Here is a 22,983-nt window from a genome sequence, read left to right on the forward strand (position 1 = left end):
GCTTCGTAATTAGACTACAATACTCAACGTTGACCTCTGGACATGTCATTGGTTAAGCCTTGGATGTTTCTTCGAACTTGGACCTAAATACTTAACTCATTATTTGAGCAGCACATAATTTCATGGGAAATCAACTGTCTAGTAGTCTTCATCAACCTGAAAAGCAGCATAAGGGGGCCTTAAACCAAAAAAAAAAACACACAATGAAGGGGCAAAGAAGACACTGTAAATCTTTATTTTCAGCAAAAACATTTGTACACGTTATTTTTAGCCAATGACACATGTGTCCCATCTGGAACCATTCTGAATTTTATTTTTATTTCATTAACTGTCATCAGCTCAAAAGCCTGATTAATACTTTGTTGCATGCCGACACATGCGACAATAGCTGATCTGTGAACTTGTAGATTTGCTATTTTCAGTGTGCGATACCAGCGTGCAACAAAGTATATAAATCAAGTCTTATTGTTTGCCGTGGACAGCAAAGCCAGAGAAAGAATACTGCCAGTGGTACTATTAAACAAAAGTAAGTAACAAAACAAGAAAGAAGAGTGTCTGTAAAAGATGCTTATGATCAACAAATATTATTTGGTGGTTCAATGTCAGATAGATAGATATGACACAAGGAGTGGCTTTTCAAAATCTAAATGGATCTACCGCTCTCCTTCCAATATGGTTTGTCACTGTCGCGGACTCATCTCTACCCTGTCCAAATGTTTGAGATCAGAGCTAATGTAAAATAAATAAATAAAAACAAGCGACAAGATGGGCATGCCATTTATAACAATTTCTTCTTGTGGTACAGCTGGTGTGTTGGAATATGGTCCAGAACCCTAGTAGGTAGATCTAGCTGTTGACGTACACGGGCTACAGTTGCCAAAATTAGGCTTTCACTAAACAAAAAGTTTTAAACCAGAAAAAGCTATTTAAATACCTACCAAGAAACAATATCTAATTGCTGCTACTGTCATTTCTTTAATATAATTAAAATAATTAAAAACAAAACAAAAACAAATGTATTTACATTGCATTCAGTCAGCATGGCATAGGAAAAGCTTCCTAGTCTAGTTAAACATATTGCTACTTGCTCATCCACAGATGCACGAGCAAAAAGAAGAAAAAATGAAAGAAAATTGCCTGGGTTTACGAATGCACAGGATGCCAAATAAAGTAGCTCATTTATAGTTGGTTGCACAATCCTTTTAAACAACAAACTTTTGGACTACCACACTGCAGAGCGTAGTTCAGTCAGGATGTCACAGTATATAAATTATATGCTTCATTCCCATCGTCATTGTCATACAACCTTAAAGCTAAATGGATAAAAGCAGTTCTTTATATGGCAGTGGCAGCAACAAATGAGGATCACTTTGAAATGATAAACATGTTCTAAAAACCACAGGAATTACGGATAACTGGGAGTTGTGGGGACAATTTACAAAGTCCTCTTTCAAGCATGTATCTTACAAATGATTATTAAGTACTAACTGAAACTGTTAAAGTGCGTATTGACAGTCCAAGTCTAATACACCGTCTTCTAAACACATGCAGTTACGTGTACTTACAATTTTCCCCATATGTAAATACTATGGTAAGCTCGAAGCGGCATTTGTAAAGTTTTACTACAAATTAAATCCCAGTAAAAGGTGTGGGGAGACTAACAGCTCAGGTCAGATTATTGTCAGGGGAGGGCATGGTGAAAAACAGGGCAACTCATTTTCCTTCTGAAACAGTGACTACATCATGCTCAAAACTACACAACACTGCCCCCCAGAGGGCATGAGTGGAACCTGAGGTAGCAAAGCCAAATCTAGACTTTGTATTTGATCATGTATGTAAAAAATAATAATAATGCCAAAGCAATGCCTTTTATCGCAATAGTGCATTTTCATTAACACCAAAAATATAATTTACACTCAAGTTTTAACACTACATCACTATAAAAGTATACACAAAATGATCAAGACAAAAGAAAAGTAAACTTCCAATGCAACTTTATGACAATGTCCTGGATCCTGAGAGAGAACGTTAATACTAGTAGTTCCACTGTACAGGTATTTCATTTTATAAACTAGCACTTTAATCCCATTTTTCTCAATATACACAAGCAAATAGGGGAAGTACTTACAAATTCCTTCAAAATAAAAGCCAAGCAGATATTGTGAATTTGAATATTGAGTGGATGCGAAAAGTAAAGCCTATCAAAAGATATTATTTATGAATTTTTTAAGTTTAAAAAAGGGTACTTACGTCTCTTTAAGAGTAGAAAAAAGTGTACTGTATATACAAAAATATACATCTTAACAAGACTTCCCAGGAGTGGCTTTTTGTGTTTGTCTTTCCTTCGATTTTGTAAACTTTTAAAACTATGCTTTTCTAGTGAAAAATAATAATAAAAGGCAGCCTTCCAAACAGTAAAACAGTGAAATTTCATTTCAGTGTTGTCGTTTTTTTTTATACCAAAATCCATGTAACATGTCGTAGTTCCTTCAAACTTAAGAAATTCTATTAAAAAATAATTTGAAACTCATTTTCTTTTACCCAAACAGTCCATCCACGTTTAAAATGGAAAAAGTAATTTGTTGTCCCAATGAGCCTCTTGTCATGCCACTTAAGTGATGATATGGGGTCTAAAAGGCCTCAAGCTCGGGAGTGTCCGGTGTTGGGGGAGGGAGGGGATGTGGGTCGTTATGGTTGTTGGGTTGAGGTGACCTCAGTACACACCTGGAATGATCCGGTAGCGTACGGTCCGGCAGTACTCATCCCACGCCGAGCCATACTTCCTCCGGCAGTCGTTTGTGTCGCGCGAATTTCGGTGCACCAGCAGGATGATGAAGTAGATCATGTAGTACCACGGCAGCAGGTGGCTGAAACCTGAGGGTAGACCAGGGAAAAGTCATTAAGCTACTCCGCTAGTTGTTTGTTTACGGTCCCCAAAAAAGGAGAGTAGGCGTTCAATTCACTGTAGTATCTTTCCAAATGATTGAAACAGATGTTATATGATTTGGGGTAACATAATTATTAGTCTCAATGTTTTTTTTGTACATATATTACACTATGTGTACTTTGTATCTATCACAATAGATTTTACATTTGATACCTTGTGCTATGAATGCAGGTTCACCACAAGAGATTATACAGATACATTGTGCTGTGACTGAAAGGCTCAGCACAATAGAGTATAACACAATCTAGCGCCATAGATTACAACAGATACATTGTGCTGTGAATGCAAGCTCACCACAAGGTAGGGACCAGGCCAGGGCCATAATCAAGTCTCCAAGATAGTTGGGGTGACGCACCATGCCCCACCAGCCAGACACCAGCAGGCTCTTCCCTGTGGCCGTGGGGATGGTCTTCAGATCTGGGAACGCAGAGAGGGAAAAAAATAGGACAAAAAAAAAAGATATAGCCAACGAGTGAGAGGTGGAAAGAGACAACCAGAGAGAGAGATCCACAAAGATAAAAGAAAAAGGTTGTTTTTGGTCAACCAAACACGGATGAGACAATAAAATGTATATTTCCCCCCCCCCCCCCAAAAAAAAAAAAGACAGCAACACATCTTACGGGCTAGTTTGGGGTCGGTGGGGTTTCTCCTGAAGTTGTTCTTCTGAGAGTTAGACATCCTGAAGATGTAGAAACCGAAGACTAAGAGATACAAAAGAAATCAAGACAGAATCATAAAATTAGTCCTTGGACACACAGACGCCTTATGACTCATTTTCAACCAATAAACAACGTGATGGTATCAATCTGGATCCTCCTATCCAAGCCTTTGAGACACAGGATGTAATGCATACTTTCTCTTCTGGGACAACAAAGCCTTCAGCTTGGACTTGCTGCAAGTCACTCTGAATAAATCAGCTAAATGCCTTAAACTAAAATGCTCTGTCAACTCTTAACGTCCCTCGTGGGCCGATAAATGTCTTGGATGTGCTTTTCTGCTACTGCTACCACTACAGCTACTACTCACGTTTGATGGTGATGATGGCCACGAGTGCGGGCAGGCCCAGGGGATTGGGATGACCCACCAGGTAGTAAGCTTGCAGGGAGTAGGTGAAGGGAACCCACACAAGGTCACCGAAGGCCAGCATGAAGCCAAAGCCATCATGCATCAGGTCCATGGTGGTCAGAATGGCCTCCTGCAAAAGGACGTTTTTCAAAATACACAGAAAGGGGTAATTACTTAAATCTGTATCACATATACACATATTACTTGTTATTGCCAACTCAATGTGAACAGTTAGGAATTTGCTGTTGTGTGATAATAATACAGCTACAATGGAGCTCAATACATCAAAATGAAAGTCAAAATGAATTAATGGAAATAAAAGTCTCAGAGGAGGACTCAGAATCCAACTACAAAAGTGGCAAGTTGCATTACAAGAGACTAGAGCCAATAGAGCTAGATAGTGGAACACACTATTGAGTTAACACTGTTTGTATGAGTAGTTTCACCCCTGCAACTAGCACTTGCTGTGTACTAAACCCATAATCAAAACAAATGACTATCTCAGACTGTATAAGTCTGGTTCTTCGGCTTAAACTCTGATTCCTGGTTATGTAATAGCAGTGGTGTTAATTCCATATTTGCGTTGCAGTGAGCTTGCCTCGTGCCAGAGTCCATCCACCACATAGAGCAGCTGGAAGACGTTGACCAGGATCATAGCGTGAGACGGCGCTTCCAGACCCTGCAGCTTCATCTCAGCCAAGGCCATAGCAAAGTTGATCACACACTGAGAGAGACAGACAGACAGATGGACAGACAGACAAAGCAAAACCATAAGAGAGTGAGTTCAATTCATACTTGATGAATATTTTGTGTTACTGGTTCTTGGCATCGGTGAAGCCTGCAAATTCCAACAATCATCATAATAGCATTATGCTGTTTGGTGCATATAAAACAACTTCATTCTATTTCAAGAGTGGAATTCCTGTTCACTCTATACAGAGATTCCCATAACATTTGGGCTGCTACATAACATTTTATCCTAAATAAATCAAACTGGGCCTTGCAGTGAAAAAGCAGCGCTTCCCCCTTGGCTTCAGTCTCACAAGCTCCCAAGGCAAACAAGATTGGTAGTGGTAGCAACATAAACCTTTTTAAGTGCCAGCAGTCAAGCTTTTAAATGTCTTCCATGCTAAAAGTGTCAGAATCAATAAGAAATGTTGATGTTCAAACATAAGTTTGAGTCGTTGATTGGCCAAGCACTCATCACTTAGGTTAGTTTTGCCACAAAATATTGCTATTGAGCCAATCAATCATACTTTTTATACAACCATTGGCTTTTCTAACAAAGCCTCTTGTTATTCACATTAGCTACTTCACTCTTGATTTCCTTCCCTTTTACAGAGTGCAAAGTGTGATCTGTCAGTGTGAAATGTGGCATGTTAACGTCAGACCCACTAATTCTCATTTCAAGTATTTCAGATGAGAGATTGTTCCAGGGATTAGGAGCAGGGAAAGAGGAGATCAGAGGTAAGAGTAAGAATTCCACTCTTTTATAATTGAGGAAGCCTGTCCTGGGCAGAATTTTTTTTTTTTCTTTTCCTCATTACAAGCCAAAGAAGTGAAACTTGCCTTGTTTCATGTGGGGTTCAGGGAGATATGAACCGGGAGGGAGGAAGAGAGGGAGGGGGAGAGAGAGAGTGAGAGCTGGTGTGCCAGCAGAGTGAAAGACAGCAGGCAAAGGGAGGCAACAGGTGAGAGTTTGACTGGAGTGCAAAATGGACCTGACATGGAAAAACTAGCCCATTGCTTTTAAACACTGACTCTCAGGGTGGTCGCATAGCTAAATGGATGGAACCTACACAAATATTGTATGAAAACTGATTTTATGTGGTGTCCCAAGTGAGATCATACGTAAGTAGAGCATCCAACAAAGCTGGTTGCAGTTTCAAATTAACCACCAGAGGGTGCAAAGGATATACAGAATGACTGTGGAGCAACACTCCTGGCACAGACTCACTGTTTGTGTTGGGCAAGATGAATAGCTCTATTAACGGCTACAAAGCTGTCAGCTGCACTTCATCAGCTAATCGTTCACCATAACTCTGGCAATATTTCACAGTATAATATAGATGGGACTATTTAGAGAACAATAATGTCGATATGTACTTTTCCATTAAAGTTTTGTTTATAAAAAGGCCACTTTCTTTTTGATCAATCCTTTGTTTTTCTCCCCAATTTACTTTATTCTCATGCCAATTCTCCTCAAACAATTAACTTTGGTCCCTGATGCTGCTAACACCTACTTGTTGAGACTTGGGGAAGCTGTAGACAACCACATCTCTAATACATTGAGTCACAAGCAGCTTCTTCTACCCTGACAGCGAAGGGTTTTCACCAGTAGAGTGTGTGGGAGGAACATGCTATCCGCCCCAGTTCTATTCACTGGTGAACAGGTGCCCTGACAGGCTAGTGGAGCAACACAAAACACAAACCCAGGCCGGCTTGCCACCAGAGAACACGGCCAATTGTGTCCAATGTGTCAAGTGTTCAGAGGCACTGTGAAGGAATCCACAGAACCCCCGTCTCCACAGTGGCGGGCAGGAACTTTACCCCTGTGCCAGCTGGACACGCAATAGGCCACTTTCTAAACTGCCCTTTGATGGGATGGGAACAGTGTAAGAATGGTTAACCGCAGCTGGTGGAATAAATTTACACCTTGATCAAACTGATGGCTATGCTGTAAAAGGTTTGTAGTAAAGAAACACTTTTCAGTGAGGAAACGCCATGCTTTTATGAGACTTTTTGTAGGATGTGAACTAGTGAAATGAGGTGAACCAAAATATACTGTAGCTCAATTTATACACTGTCAACTGAATTGAGAACATTGTGTCAAATTAAATTGAGACATCGGAATCTGGTCTTTCAACACTGACATTTTCAAATTAAATGCTGCTACATAGCTTTTCAGATGCTATTATCTTAAAACAAACAACTTCAAGTAAAATCCATGAAGGGTATAAATGGTGACAACTCACCCAGCCAATGAGACCAGGGCGCATCTCACAGAAGAACTTCAGATCAAAGTTTTTGATGCGTGGGTTGAGCTCATGTCCTTTGAAAAAGTCATAGACCACATTGCCTGAAGAAACAGAATGACAGAAATAATGTTAACATCATCTACTGGAGCTGTGGGATGTTTTTAAAATGATATGCATTTCTTGTATATTTATTATGTACCGTCTCCAGTTTTCAATTCAAATTGTAGACATATACATACGTGTATACAACAGAGGTCCAGGAAATATGAATGGGATGTTTAAACGGTTAACTGTTTAAATGAAAACCACTATCGGTTTAGGTCTGAAAATTACATATTATAATCATTTTAATATTGTATATAATTGTAACTCGTCCAAAAAGCAGTGTTACACGCTCGTTCCTATTTTTCCAAAGTGACTGTTCTCAATTCTCAGATAGTATTGAATAAGTTCTACAAGTGTTTCATTCTAATGTGGGATGCGCATTGCTTTCATTTTTAAACAAAAGGTTTTGCTCGGACACCGTAGCTGATGAATAATTGTCTAGGAAACCACACAGCAGTGGAAAACAGTGGAAGACTGTTTCTTTATTTGGACACTGTTCACCTTGTAGGCTCTGTCCGCAATGAGACGGCTTACCTTATGTTATGTCACTATGATCTACTGTGGATAAATATGGATGTACTGTAAATATATGTATGCAATACACAATGCTTGCATTAAAAGTCCAGTACATGAATGTGAATAATATCTTCAGTTCAATGAATGAAGATGTACTTTTGCAGGATTTCAGTTCAACCACAAGGGGGCGTCAAACTACAATTACCAACCGGTGCTTCAAACTCCAACATGTTTTCCTCTGCAACAACCCATGAACAGAATCAAGAGTCAAGAAGGGTTCATGACTACATTAATGAGCTTCCTGCAAAACTACACCTATTCCCTTTCCCTCTGCCTCTCTCTCTCTCTCACACACACACACACACACTCTTCCTTACCAGAGTTCCCTCCTAGTGCCAGCTGGTCCGCAGGCACATAGCGGGAGCGGATGTACAGGTAGACACTGAGTAGGAAGGAGACCAGGAAGGTGGCCACGCCCAGTTGCAGGAAGTGGCTGTGGATGTAGGTGAGGTCGATGCCCAGGTACACGGCTGCAGCCACCGCCACAGCACTCGTCACGATGGCAAAGAAACCTGGAGTGAGAGAGAGACGGACAGAAAAATATATATTAGGAAAGGTTGAGTTGAGATCTTTGTGTACACACACACACACACACACACACACACACACACACACACACACACACACACACACACACACACACACACACACACACACACACACACACACACACACACACACACACACACACACACACACACACACACACACACACACACACACACACACACATTAGATTTTTATCCATTTAATTTCCCAGTAATGAGAAGGCACTGTAATAGTCCAAATCTAAATTAAAAGGTACCATTAGTGGACCAGAAAAGCTTTGAACTTCCTTCTCTGAATTAAGAGCGGAAAAAAGGTGGAATCAGTGCATTCCTAATGTTTCAACCAAAAAGAAAAAATCTTTTGCCTAATAAGATTTGAAAGCACAGAAAATAAATTCATTCATTAACGTTCAACAGAGTGTAGGGCAAAAGTCAACACAGTAAATGGCTTTAATGAAATTTGTTCAATTTGTCTCATTGGACCAGCGGGAGCCTCACCATTGGTTCTGTACTTCAGTCGCTGTCCAGATTTCAGCGGCATGCCCTCACTCAGCTAGAGAGAGAGAGAGAGAGAGAGAGAGAGAGAGCGACATAGAGACAGAGGGCACTTATTAACCTGTACTTCAGCAGGTCATTTGACTAAAACATAGTCTAATTATTTGAAGTAACAGTAGTCACGCTGTATGGCATGCAATGGCCTTGGCCCATGTGCGCACACACACGTCCCCCCCGTGAAGAAGGTGGATGTGTACTGCCTTTCATTCTCCTCAGCAGGACAGATTTTCCAAGAAAGCTCAGGATTTTGAGGGTACAGAAGCGTGTTGGTCACAAGCTCACTACTTAGAGGATTGAAATAGGGCTCCAAATAACTATCGATTATTTTCTTGGTGATAATTCTATCGATTAGCTATTCAATTCATTGAATAATCAAAGAGCAGAGAATTAACATTAGGAATGACCCTGGCTGGATGCATATCAATGGTCCATTGTGTGACCTGCTAAGTATTGTAGGTGTAGGCATACTGTCAGATGTTCTGTAGCAGTCCAAAAAGAACGTTTGGATCAGAGTGGCTGATGGAGTTAGGAACTAAATTACGACGTTTGCAAGGTAAAGACTAGTCATTTCCTATACAAACATGTTTCCCACTATTTATGCCATCGCAAACCTAAGTAAAAGTAATCACAATATTAAAGTAAAATGCATGTGCACGTGTGACGTCATTAAAATAGCGTCCCACCAGTTCAACACTGGTCATGAGCGTGGCTGCCAGTCCTGTTACTTTTCTGACACACCTCGTACTTAGAATTATGTTATTAGTTTGTGCATCAGTAGATGTATTGTATTAACTGCCACACTGATATAATTCTTTTCAAATTAATTTTGTATACACACCAAAATAAGTGATACTTTAACTGAATTATGTGGTCAATCTCAGAATGTGTCAGGGCTAAGGCCTCTCCGACGATGAACCATGACCCCTGACCATTAATCCAATTCCCGACCTCTGCTACGCAACAGAAAAAACAAAAGTCATGTGCAGCAGTGGCCAGATCACGAACGGGTAGAGGATCACATGTGTGTCTCAGTCTCCATTAGTGCTGGTGAGAAAGTATGAGCAAGCACATGATCACTCAGACCATTTGCATGGTCTGAGTGGAGAGAGCTGCTTTGCATGACATTATCTGACAGAGGCCTTTCCTTATGCCATGTTAAGAGGAACACCTCTAACATTTGTGCTGCTATATGAAGTTGAGCAATCGCACTTTAGAACTGTAGAATTAGGCCTGAACAACTTTTAATTGAATGAATATTCACAATCTTTGTAATTTTTTATCGCTTTTACTTTCTTTGTTTTATTTCCACTATTTTTAAAAGAAAGAAATAATAAATAAAATAAATGCATTCCATAGGAATGTCCTTTATGCTAATGACCCTCCCATTCTCAATAGAATGTCTGCATCCCTTTGCGATTGGTCTCAAAATAGAGACATTACTTCTTGAGGACATACTACATGGTAACTGCACCGGTTTCATGTAACACTATATTTATTTGCATCTGTGACGATTGTAATATGATTCAAATGTTTGTTATTGTTTTTCATTATGTATGTGTTTCATATGCTGTTATCAGGGCGTCCTTGAAAAGAGAGCTTGCTCTCAATGGGCTTCCCTGAATAAATAAAAAAGGAAAAAGAAAGAAAGTTCCATTCTCAATAGAATGCCTCTTGTCTGCATCCCTTTGGCTGTGGGCCCTTACCTTTCCCACAGGCAGCGCAAAGAGCAAAGCCTGGAAAAGCATCCAGAGGAGAACGATGCCCAGGGCGTGGGCATCCAAGAGGCTGTCCAGTGCAGGCAGAGGAGGGGGGAAGTTGACCAGGCTGGGGTCCACCAGGCCGCCCTGCAGTATCACGAAGAGGACCCAGCCAGGCAGGAAGAGTAGCCAGAAGTACACTCCTGGAAGCACAGAAACACACAGGCATGGATGAATGAAGTGTTTATGTACTTGGGTCCCCTCAAAAGTAGACCAATCAAAGCTCATGCCACTACCTGAAAAAAGGTGCTATAAAAGTGATATTTTGTTGTAAGTTTATTGTTAAAAAGTTAAAGCTCTATATTGATAGTAATCATTGCTATGTGAAGATGGTGGCACGCATGCAGGCTGCGGCGGCTCACGAGAACTGTGGTGTTTTTAATTTCATTCTGGTGTGCATCTCTGATGTAAAGTTATGAATTACATTATTACACAAAAGGAACTTGAAGTACAGTATTTGTTCGTAACAGGGGTCTTCCCCTCTCTCCAGCTTTTTAATACACAATTACATTTTCAGGTGGGACATTTTCATCCAATAATTTTATGGTGTTCCAATTCCAATGTTGTCTGCTCATTTTGTTTCTTTTGTCACTTTCAATTTTACTGTTTATCCTGTATCAGTTCTCTCTCCTGATTAGATCACAACCTGAAAATGCATTTTCTGTACACTAGAGAGCTGGATAGATGGGGAGATCCTTATTACTGAACAAACACTCTATAGTAATGTGGGAATATAGAGCTATGTAATACTTATTTTAACTGAAATAAATCACTTATACCCCCTTTAAGAGAATGTGCAATGTAAAGCAAAATATAATTGTTGGCAAATCATTTTTCTACTTTTGTTATTGGTGATATATTAAGATCGCCATTTCCATAGGGCCAAATTAGGTACAGAGCTACAGACTGTCACCACAATAGGACATGCACACTAGCAGCCAGGCTGTATAGTGTGGCTTTGTCACTGACCAGAAATCACCAGAAATAATTACATCATACAACACCATAAAACTGAATATAATATAAAATAAACACAATAAACAACAAAACACCTGTTTTGTTGTTTCTGTGGCAGAAATGCAAAGCAAAATGCAGTTTCCCGTCATTGATAACCTACCTATTTTGCCTCCAAAGTCCAGGGGGGTGGTGGAGGTGGCAGGAGGCGCAGCAGCAGGCTTGGGCTTCTCCTCCTCCTCGGCCTCCTCCTGCTGCTTGGTGTCGGCTGCCTTGGTGTCTCCGTCGTCCTTCCTGCGGCGGAGGTTGTATCGGGTCTGGTTCCTCTCCAGCTCCACTGGAGTCTCCACTTTCGCCTCCACATTCTGGAGAGAAAGTGTATGTACAGTATGTCATTTTTCGCATGCTGTGACAAGTCATCACCTTTGAACTAAAACAGTTTGAACAGAACAAAAATGTGTCCCGATACTCTTACAGTACATTATGATTAATTTGTGATGGGCAATGATTCAGATCCCCAACTCAATCGATATTTACCAAACAATAAACACACAAGCAAACCAATACAATAAATCGGTGCATAAGACTTGGCCGAGTGTCTATAATATGAGATATAATGTGTAATGTGATTTTAGCATTTTTGATCGGCTGTTGAATGAGGCAAGTTGCAAACGTACTGCAATTAAGCTGCAGGAAAATGTTCAGTTAATTTCAGGGGTCATACACGGTGAAACTCCAATTAAAGTCAGTTGTATACAATCAAGTTCCAGTAAAAAGTTTCATGTGTAATGTCGGCCTAAAGGGCCATCCATACCAAGCACTATTACTTGAACTATAAAGATAATTATAATAATATCGTTCACCACAGTGTCAGCGTTATAGCCGTCGTGTGATCTACAGTGACAGAAAATATCTCATATTTTACAAGTATATTTCGTTTTTATGTTTTTACGAGTATACCCAAATAACCAGTTAAAGGGAGTTTGTAGAAGCATAGAAGCAGCACATGTTGAAATGCCATGTGACTGGCTTACTGAAGCATGCTCCAGTGAGGGGAGCCTCACTTAGCTGGAATACACTCACATACAGGCAAAACACAAGGACACACAGAAACCCAACATGCCTGCATCATGACATTCCATCAGCTTTAGGTACCCAAAAGCCTATTCACAGCCATGCAGAGAGCCACGCCATGGGACATCAGTTGTTATTGTAATGCAGTTCACCTGACAAAACTCATCTTAACTTAAGAGTAACAAATACCTGCCGCCGAAGGACCCAGTATTGATTTTCATTTTTAAAACGACTTAACTTTTTGATTGGGTTTGAAGATTTTGCTAAGTGTTTTATATGACATATATCCAATAACTAATAACAACTCAGCCATATCACTTTAGAGCTGAATTATTCACAACACAAGTCTAATCACCATATGTGATGACAGTGGGTCCACAACAATGCATGTGTGCATTTCAGTCAAAGGGGATATGGGGTATGGAAAACCTTTTTCCCGTTTTGTTTTGACGTGTGAATCCATACATTTTCAAAACATGGATAAGATATAAAATAACTTTCCATAAATGTCTAGACTAAAGGGCCATTCACACCAAGCAAGACGGTTACAGCGGGTACTCTGACGGGTATAACCGGGTATTGCATAACAGGGTGGGGCATGCATTCCCTATTTGCATCATTTCCAACTTGCATTATTCCCGAGTAGGCCTCGGTATAGTAACTATAATTATAGCAATAATTATGTGAGCGTCCACACTGTGCAGTCCAGCTGTGTCAGAGCCCACACGGAGAGGGAGAGAGAGATCTCTGTGGTGCTGGAGGACATTCCAGACATCCTTCTGATGGATTTTGAATGGCTGTCAATGTTTTGGTCTGAAAGTGACACAAACGATGTCGGTTACGACTATCGTTGTCATCATATTTGTGGTGTGGACTCTATAGTTATTGTTAGAGATATCATGCTTGGTGTGAGCGGCGCTTAAAAGGCACCAACTATAACGATACCTATAACTATGGCATTCACTATTGTCTTTGTTATAGTTGTGGTGTGAACTCTGCAATCCACTTGAGTTAGAACGATTTTTAAAACAATATCTCTGTAGTTATAGTGCTTGGTTTGAACAGCCCTAAGCTTACGGAAGTAAGCAAAAAAGAAATCACATTGTTTACCTTGTTGGCCGTGTTATTGTCTTCTGTCTTTTCATGCTTGTTGTTGCTGTTGTTCACCACCGGCTTCAAAGGCGGCAGGCAGTAAAAATGACAGAGGGATAAAGGGAAAAATAACAGCAGCAACGTGAGGAAGAGATACAGGCAACGTGACGTTCTAGTACAAGCAGCAACATACAATGAGGGAGAGAAACACAGAGGGACGGGGTTCAAATCAATGCATGGATCAAAGCAAAATAAAAATCTCATGACTGAAAAGTGTTGTATGGCCATGTCCTAATTAACACAATATGTAGAATTATTTAGTTTTAGTAACGTTGTTCCTGCTGTTCTACATACTGCCAACCAGGTGGGGAAAAAAAATCACAGCTTGCTTTTATGAATCATCTGAGACCAATATGGTTTTATGGAAGATGCTTCTGAACATATTGTTGCTAGTTTGACCATGCACTTCAAATGCTATAATCTTAAAATAACTAACCGAAAAAATCCAAGTATCTCCAAGCTTCCATAAAAGTCAATGACTGGATGTCAGTTGTGAAATAAGCTGTTGAAATCAGTCTGATAGTTCTGATCAAATGCTCGATGTTCCATTACATTTACACTGTCTTTTTAGTTCACTTCATCACAGATCACACATCACGATCGATTCATTGACTCCATTGCTGAATTTCAGTTCAGCAGGTGGGCAACGTTTTTTTGTGTTCAAACATCTAATGACCCAGTCAAGAGACAACATATCCTCCCTCTGTCATTTAAACTCAATTTACAACTACAAAATGTTAAATATTGTGTGAGAGTGGGCAGAGGTCCGCTTGGGTGATAAATACGGTGGTAACATGCCAACAGGTTTTTTTCTACATGATTAGTTTTGCCCTGGAAGGAGAGACCAGCTTTTTTGTAGACCATATTAATCCCACAGGGAAATTCAATTTCAGCTTCACCCAGCTGATGACTGCTCAGATGGTTATGATGAGCACTCCGGGGGGGGAGCAGTTAGGCGATTTGCTCAGGGACACTTCGACACATAGACCGGGAGGCAAACCGGTGACCTTCTGATTATCACTAAGCTACCGCTATGCTGCTTCCTACCCGGGGGCTTAGGCGAGTCTGCAGTACCTCCTTCAGCCTGGCCTCCCTGCGGGAGGTGGGCGTGCTCTCGGCGATGACAGCAGTGGCAACGGCAGCCGCCGTGCGGGAGGAGGAGCGCCTCGTGGTCCTGGCCGGGGAACGGGAGCGGCTGCGACGCCGCCCTGGCGAGCGGGAACGAGACCGTGAGCGGGAACGTGAGGCAGAGCCAGGCCGGAAGCCAAAAGCATTCTGAGTGGAAAGAATATAAAGGATTAGGGTTGCACAATTACTAAAATGAACATCCCAATTACGTCCATATCCTCCATTTGCACCAACCGGCTATGGGACCGCAACCATGCCTACACATCCTATAGCCTACAAGGACCGTTCACAAAAACGCAAATAAACAGCTTAAATTTGGAAAAGGTGAAAAATTGGCCTCATCGATATCTTCCTATGCTAATGGTCAATGCATGGGTTCAGGTTCAGATCCAAGGAGACAAATGGATGAGGACAGAATCAATGACAGACAGAGGTTTAGCCAATTTTAATTGAATATAGGATAGAAGGATTTTGCTGAAAATGCTTTGATGCGTTAACATATTTGTTGCTCATCTTTGTACCATGTCTTTGGTCAAAAGATAAGTAATGATGAAAGACATGATGATTGTGGTGTGGTGTCATATCTATCACAATAGGAAACACAGACCCCAGTCACAGTGACTGGTACTTTACCTCAACAAATTTGATCAAGTGAATAATATACAAATGATTAATAATTCTACATACATGCATCTCTATCTATAAATTCCTGTCTGTCTGTCTGTCTGACCGTCCTTCCTGAGTTTGCCCATTATATGGAGAGCCCAGAACAATTCCAAGTTGGTGTGTAATAGATGACCCGACCAACGTTAGAGACTGGCCTACAAGTACCACAAAGTATTTTTCACAACAAAACTGCAGTGCACTAGGTAAAATCAAATTATTATCATTACTTTCAATTAAATGTCACTCTAACGTCTTAGTGACTTACCATACCATCTACAATTACGTTGACTGATTTGATCAAATTAATCTAGTTAACTGATGAACAGGACTGCCCCACCCACTTCAAGTGTTAAAAAAGTTTTTACTCTCTTGCTTGAGTGCATGGATTAAAGCAAAATGAAATCTAACGAGTGAAAAAATGTTGTTATGCCAAGTCCTAATCTGCGATTTATGAAACAGAGTGAAAGGACAAGCTTACAACGCTTTGCAGCGCAATGTAAGCTTGTACGTAGCCTATTTTCGGTGCGTGACATGCTTCCATAGAAGACATGCTGACTAAGACTTCCATGGAATCCAAATGACTGAAATCAGTCTGAGAACTTTAATCCATGTAAGTGAGTGTTTAGACTAGAGATTTGATCAGTCCAATGATCTTTTACTTAGTGGAGCATATGGGAAAATAACACTAGACAGCAACATACTGCTGGAGTCTAGTTCATAATAAGTCCACCTACTCAGGTTTATGTCTGGTTGGAGGTCCTACACCTCATTTTTAATATGAGCTTGATGGGTAAAGCAGTTCACCAGAAGGGACTGGTGGGATTTTGAAACCCATCGACCACTGCCACTAACTAACATCATTACATTTCCAGTTCCAAGTGCATTTCTCCGACCATAAACAGATTTCCTAGACTGATACAATAGCATGTCAACAGTAGTTGTTGCACTGCATGTTTTGAGTTCTGTACAGAGCTTGGTTTTGTTTCTTACCTTGGCCCCGGACATGTCATAAAGAAATAAATTACCAAGAAAACTGTCTCTTGTCTTTTGTGCTGCCTCAAAAGACAAACACGAGTCACTACTAGACAAGACAATTCATGAAGGTTACAGTAACTAATCCCTTCAATTATGCCTATGCATTTCACAGGTACATTACTACTAAACAACATACTATCATCTTACTCATTTCCCTCAGTTTCACTACTCAAACAGTCGACTGATCATTGCAGATTGTGTAGGGTCTACCTTGATGTCTTGCTCCTTGAGCTCCAGCTCTGTGCCGTCCTTGTAGATGACAGTGTAGAGCTGACTCTTGCCGTCGAAGCCCAGAACCTTCACCTCATAGTAGAGGCTGCTCCCAGGCCAGCGGCCCATCACCATGTCCCCACTCTGGAACCTCACAGTAGGCATGATCCTCATTGACCTGAGGGAGAGAAGAGGGAAAGCAGACATGAAGAGAAAGAGAGAGAGTAGGAAACAACAATAGAAATGGAAACAGAGAGAGAGAGAGAAGTACAGAAGACTTGGGCCTTGGGGGTGTTGAGAAAGTGATGAGTAAGTGTGAAGGAAGGACCATGTTAAGAGGGGAAGGAGTAAGGAGGTGTTGATATAATCAAGACCAGATGCGATTGGAATAGGGGGAGGGAAAGAGGTGAGAGGAAATATGAAAGAGACAGAAGAGGAGATGAAGGAACCTTACGGCCAAATGCATACGGTTGCTAGGTTATCTAACTTGTTATGGCATGCAAAGCATCATTCAATTACCAGTAGGACAACACAACTGATTGAAAAAACAGACCAAAGCCACTCACAACCGTAACTATTGTATTTTAATTTTTTGCAGCCGGTTTCAATATTTGCTATATTGTAACTTAATTCACAGGGGGGAGGGGTTCTTCCTGTCAATAACAATGAACAACACATACAAACAATTTGAAGCAAAGGTGGCAATTAACTGCACAATAATTTTAGTCTCCTAGAACATAGTAGAAAAAGTATTTTTTCAGAGCTACTGAAATGAAAGGCGCGTAGGAGTAATGAACTTGAGAAGAGCAAAAGGGGGGAGTCCCATACACTGCCTTCACTTACTGCAAAAAAGGTGTAATGCAGATACAACGTGTTGGTCGCTCGGACCTTCATCGGGCATTGATGCCCGATGAAGGTCTGAGCGGCCGAAACTCCCCTTTTTTGCTCTTCTCAAATCTCCTAGAACAGAAACGCAGGCTGGGTAGAATGAATCACAGCTTCTCTGCATGAACAATCTGTTTGGGCGAAAAGATGACGTGCATAATGCATAATTGTCTACACTGCTTGCAGAATATTTCAAAGGGCTCATTGTCACTGTGGAATTTATAAATTGATGTGCAAGCTTCTCTACTCTGTCATCTACCTCAAGATACTGTACTCAAAGATTTGTCAACATTATTCACACTTTGTGAAGACCATTGCTTGACCAGGCTTTTTTAAATTACATTACACACTTACCAACTATCTTAAGTAACTTTCCGTACTTTTACTGGCCTGTGTACAGTTAGATATCAGACATTTGATCTATGTTTCTGTCAACTATTTCAAATTCACCTCAACATGCCGCTTAGTTTGAACATCGTCTATCAGCAAGCAGTTCAGATTAGTGTGTGCCACTGTGACACAATGGAGCGGTCAGTCGAGGTCAGCACTATGGAACACTAGTGACAGTGACAGTACTACTGTAGAACTGCTGACATGCCTGTCCCTACTAGGTTTACCCAAAGCCTTCTATCTCAAAAGAGTTACGCCATTCAAGTCATCGCACCCCAGGACCGGAGACTCAAATTAGTTGTTTTTTTTTGTTGTTGTTGTGGCTGGTGATCTCTACTGGTAATCAATTCGACAACAGCAATACATTTTAGATTTCCTTATCTGAAAATGAGTCTGCCTGCAAAATAATATGAATAGCTGGTTGAAATTTAGAATTGTGAACCCAATTTGGTCGGTGAATGCCAGGTTTAATTTCCTGCCTTGCTGCTTCCAAGGTAATGAATGAATGAAGACAGCAAAACCTGTGTTTCAGTTGTAATGGATCTGACAGATCCATTACAAAAGAATCCCCAGGCTTATAAAAAGACATCACAAGTGTTACTTTGCATCCACTTATTTCTGTTACTCTGCTTCTTATCCTTTGCCTTCTTTGGACAGTCTGCATCAAATAGGCCTCAGCCTAGCCTTTAAAAAGTTAGAGAAATTACTGTAATTAACCTAATATAGTTATAGATGTGATTATTGCTTCAACAACACCAATGTAAAAGGAAGTAGCCAACACAATGGAAACTTCAACTGTAAATAACTATAGAGGCAGGCTGCAGGCATTCACACAACATAATGAAAATCATCTGCCAGCAGCCTCTGCGTGGTCTAAATTCTTGCATTTACCTTGGCGCCAACCACCGCGGTATGACAGGTAGCATTTACAGTTTGCTTGTTACTCACAATCCCATTTATACACTAGGAGTTCCACCAAGCTATGAAGGACTCAACAGGTCATAGAATTCTGAACTTAAAGAGATGGTAAATTGAATTCCACACAAGCCCCTCTTGAATCTCGCCACAATTCAGAACCAGATAAATCCCCCACACTTACAGCAATAAAAGTTCAAATAATCCCTTCAAATCGTAGGAGTGTATCCCTCCTGCAGTGTCCCTCCTGTAATGGCCCACCAAGATTAACAACACAAATAGAAGCAAGAGTGAAACATGTGTAGCAGCTAACCCCTAATCCATTGGGCACAGCAAGTCACTACTCTAATCAAGCAAAGCCAAGCATTCCACAACTTCTCTCAGGGAAAAACCAACTCGATGTGACACACCCAAACTAAGTCTCTGCAGTACTCCTGGTTAGCCTGTCCAATTCCATATGTGGGGTGTATGGTTAGAACGTGTGTGACAGTAAGACCCGAGCTTAGATGAAAGGTTACGGCTGACGTTGGGTGGAGCTTTAAAAAAAAAAAAAAAGAAAAGAAAGAAAAGGCTTTCCCCCGCGGCTGCATGTGGGGAAGCCACGCTGGAATTCAGCTGATTGAAATGTTACATGAATGAAGTAACTCCATCGTCAACAAACAGCACTTGTGCATCATTGCTGAACAACATCTGCTTCTGACATTGTCAATAAAAGGCAAAAATTGTATGTCTGCCTACCCTCAATAACCCAAAGTAAGAGACTAATATTAATAACAATAATAATAACAACACTTTTCTAGGAACTCAAATACGCTTTAGTTTACATGGGGGGAACCAAACAAAAATAATCAACTTTATTAGAAAGAAAAAAACACAAATAATTATGTCTAAGAATACAATCTATAAAAAAACAAAAACAAGGGGAGAGCATTTAGCTGGGGAAAGCAATTCTGAAGGTGGGTTTTGACAGCGGTTTTGAAGACAACACTTGGGGTACTGGGTAGAAAAATCTAATTTTAATGTACAATGTTCATTGTACATGGAAAGACAAAACCTAACCTAACCAATTCAACTTATTCGGTTGGGGTCCAAGTTTAGTTTAATATTAGTATGTAACAATTAACCTTAGAGGATGTATTTAGGCTGCTGAAAGGTTATATTGTGTGTATTATAGATGACCAATAACGTTACACGTTTCCATTTCAACAGCTCTTTTGATTCCAACAGCTATTTTGATAGTAAATAATTGACTGCTTCATGTCAGACATACACTAGCACATACCCACATCTGCTAAATAAACATTTATGCAGTCTTTATTGCATTGAGTGACTGACACATGTAAATACCACGTGACTGTAGATCTTCTGAATCTGCACGACAATGTCCCGTAAAGCAGGGGTTCTCAAAGTGTGTGTAGGGGGGGGGGGGGGGGGGTTCCAGGGGGTCCCCAGCAAAATTTGGCTGTTCAAAAATAGCAGATATACAAGCTCACAGTCACTTCGCGCCGCGCTGCAAGCTTGTACATCTACTATTTTTTAATATTAAAAAAATCTTGAAAGTAATGGAACATTTTCAGATGGGGGTCCCGGACCCCCATCTGAAAATGTACCAATACTTTCAAGGCGCTGCTATTTTCCACAAGGACCCCCAAATTGATGTGTATTTGGCCCAAATACACATCAATTTGGGGGTCCTTGGCACGAAAAGGTTTGAGATCTACTGCCGTAAAGCAGTAAAAAAAAGAAAATGTTTTAGCAGATCTACAAACTCATAGCTCGGCACGAAGTGACACGCTGCTAGCTTGTAGATCTGATATTTTTAATAGCCAACTGAACATATAAATGGATAAAGTGGTTGAAATGATTGTGATGCTGTGTTAACTACTTTTGCTGGGGACCCCCTGCCCTGGAACACCTCCCCAAGGACCCCTGGGGGTCCCCGGACCCCACTTTAAGAACCAATGGCATACAAACGCAATGTTAAGGCAGGAACTGCTCCTTTAAAGCAGATGTAGCCTCGTTCACTTCAAACGACAGAGGGCGAGGAGAGGAGGGAAAACGTCATGCATTCAAACAGTTATCACTGCGGTAACGTTATAGTGAAAACACAGCAGCATGCAGATGGCATTACAGTTCAGAATATAAATATAACTGCATTACCCATCGGCCGTCCACGTTATGATTGAAGTACAAGATGAGCGCGTTACAAAAATAGACCGCTGTAATGTTATATGGCAGCTGAAGAGCAAAGTTGATGAAGCTAGTTCCTCCTTTTAGCCAAGTGGTCACCGTCTACTTACTGCAGCGTAACGTCTCTAGCGATAAGCAGGCTAGCGGACAGTGTTGCCAGGTTCGGTGAGAGAAACAAGCAAACAGGTCTATGAAAACAAGCCCAAATGACGTGAGCTCTACTTCGCCCTTTAAATGATTGATTGAATATTTTATTAGACAAGGCAAACAATGTAAAACAGCACAGTTACATTTAAAAAAAACTTTGTCTAACAGGTCCTTTCATAAACACCGTGGCTATTTGAAAATAGCCGATCTACAAGCTCACACGCGCTGCTATTTTCCACAAAAACAATCTTCTAAGACATTCTGAAAAATGTGGAAGGGCAAGTCCCAAATAAGCAACTACACTTTAGAAACAAGCCCAAAGTCTCATAATAAGCGGACCTGGCAACACTGGTAGAGAAGCGCATAGCGGTACAGCAACATGTCAAACCCATAGTTCTAATATATCACTCTATGGTCAAACCACAAACCAATCACGGAAACAAGTTGCAAATGTTGCTAAAGCTGCCGAAAACGAAACGTTGCACTCATGCGTTTGTAAATATGGACATTCGCGACGTAGAAACAGTCACGTAGACACAGTCAACGGCGTGTAGATGAAGTTAAGGTTCCAGGACATAGTCGGACCCCACTACTAATGTCTAAAACCCGTTAGAAACACTGTTGCCAGGTATCGTGAGAGAGACCAGCAACCAGGTCTATGAAAACAAGCCCAAAAGAAGCGACTAGGCTACGGCTAATATTTTGTTTTAATCTTGGGGAAAACATTCCACATTTTTGAAACATTTGAACAACACAAATCTTGTATGGGGGTCCCTGGCACAACATTTTCAGGTGTGGGGGGGGGGGGGGGGGTCTGTGGACAAATACATATTAATTTGGGGGTCCTTGATTTGAAAATGTTTGAGAACCACTGGTTTAAACGACATTAGGAAACAAGCCCAAAATAAGCAACTACACTTTAGAAATAAGCCCAAAGAAACTGCAACTAGCAATATTTACATTAAGCAACTTTACAGAAAAACAAGCCCAAAGTCGCTTATAATAAGCGGACACGGCAACGCTGGTTAGAAAGCTAACGCTAGCATCATTAGCCGAGCTCAAGTACCGCAACAAAGACAGAGACATTTAAATAATTAATTATAACTCAAACATTCTTACCGTAACTGATACAATTCCAGTGAATAAAATTAATCCGGTTACTACCTAAAAAAAAGGAATTAAAAAAAAATCGTATTGTTATTATTATTTTTAAAGCGGACTTTGTAGAGCGCGCTCAGTCCCTCCCTCTATCCTCTCTCTCTATGGTAAACCTACCCAGTGACCGGGATGGCGCGAAGGCATCTGATTGGCTGGTCCGGTGTTCATTTTAAACCGTTCTGTTTTCCGATTGGTGGATGGTGGATTTTAACTGGTTCAAGGGAGGAGTCGCACTTACTTTGTTTATGGTGTCAGTGTGTCAACCATGGATGTATGTATGGTGTCAACTTGCCATCAGTGTCACAGTCAGAGACTGAACTTAACATAGGTTAAATAAGCGAATGACTGACAGTGGTGGAAGAAGTACTGAAATGCTTGACTTAAGTAAAAGTATCAATACCACCGTGTAGAAATACTCTGTTACTAGTAAAATTCCAGGAGCCAGTTATAGGTTAAATGGCTTTTAAATGGCTTTTAAAAAGCCATTTAAGCAAACTTAGCCTAGTTATAGCTTAAATGGATTTTAAAAAGCCATTTATAACAAGGCT

At 40.7% G+C, this 22,983-nt stretch overlaps 1 protein-coding gene across 3 annotated transcripts; it reads right to left on the bottom strand.

Annotated features, from left to right (window-relative positions):
• Positions 1 to 202: 202 nt before the first annotated feature.
• On the bottom strand, positions 203 to 22,534 carry lbr (lamin B receptor). 3 transcript variants are annotated; one of them, XM_084081768.1, is made up of 14 exons: positions 22,397 to 22,534; positions 16,751 to 16,928; positions 14,759 to 14,986; positions 13,670 to 13,732; positions 11,649 to 11,850; positions 10,478 to 10,674; positions 8,718 to 8,772; positions 7,989 to 8,183; positions 6,988 to 7,091; positions 4,611 to 4,736; positions 3,974 to 4,142; positions 3,568 to 3,648; positions 3,242 to 3,364; positions 203 to 2,874 (listed from the first exon to the last, which is right to left on the bottom strand). In XM_084081768.1, exons 2-14 carry the CDS (start codon positions 16,922 to 16,924, stop codon positions 2,714 to 2,716), a joined length of 1,878 nt encoding a protein of 625 aa, XP_083937894.1. In that variant the 5' UTR covers positions 16,925 to 16,928; positions 22,397 to 22,534; the 3' UTR covers positions 203 to 2,713. The 3 variants fall into 3 exon arrangements, with proteins under 3 accessions (XP_083937894.1, XP_083937895.1, XP_083937896.1); XM_084081769.1 differs by lacking the exon at positions 22,397 to 22,534 and adding an exon at positions 21,101 to 21,229; XM_084081770.1 differs by having other exon boundaries at positions 204 to 2,874; positions 14,786 to 14,986.
• Positions 22,535 to 22,983: the final 449 nt, after the last annotated feature.

Source organism: Gymnoscopelus microlampas (genome assembly GCF_963454915.1).
Source record: "Gymnoscopelus microlampas genome assembly, chromosome: 16".
In the NCBI taxonomy this organism is placed as follows: Eukaryota; Metazoa; Chordata; class Actinopteri; order Myctophiformes; family Myctophidae; genus Gymnoscopelus; species Gymnoscopelus microlampas.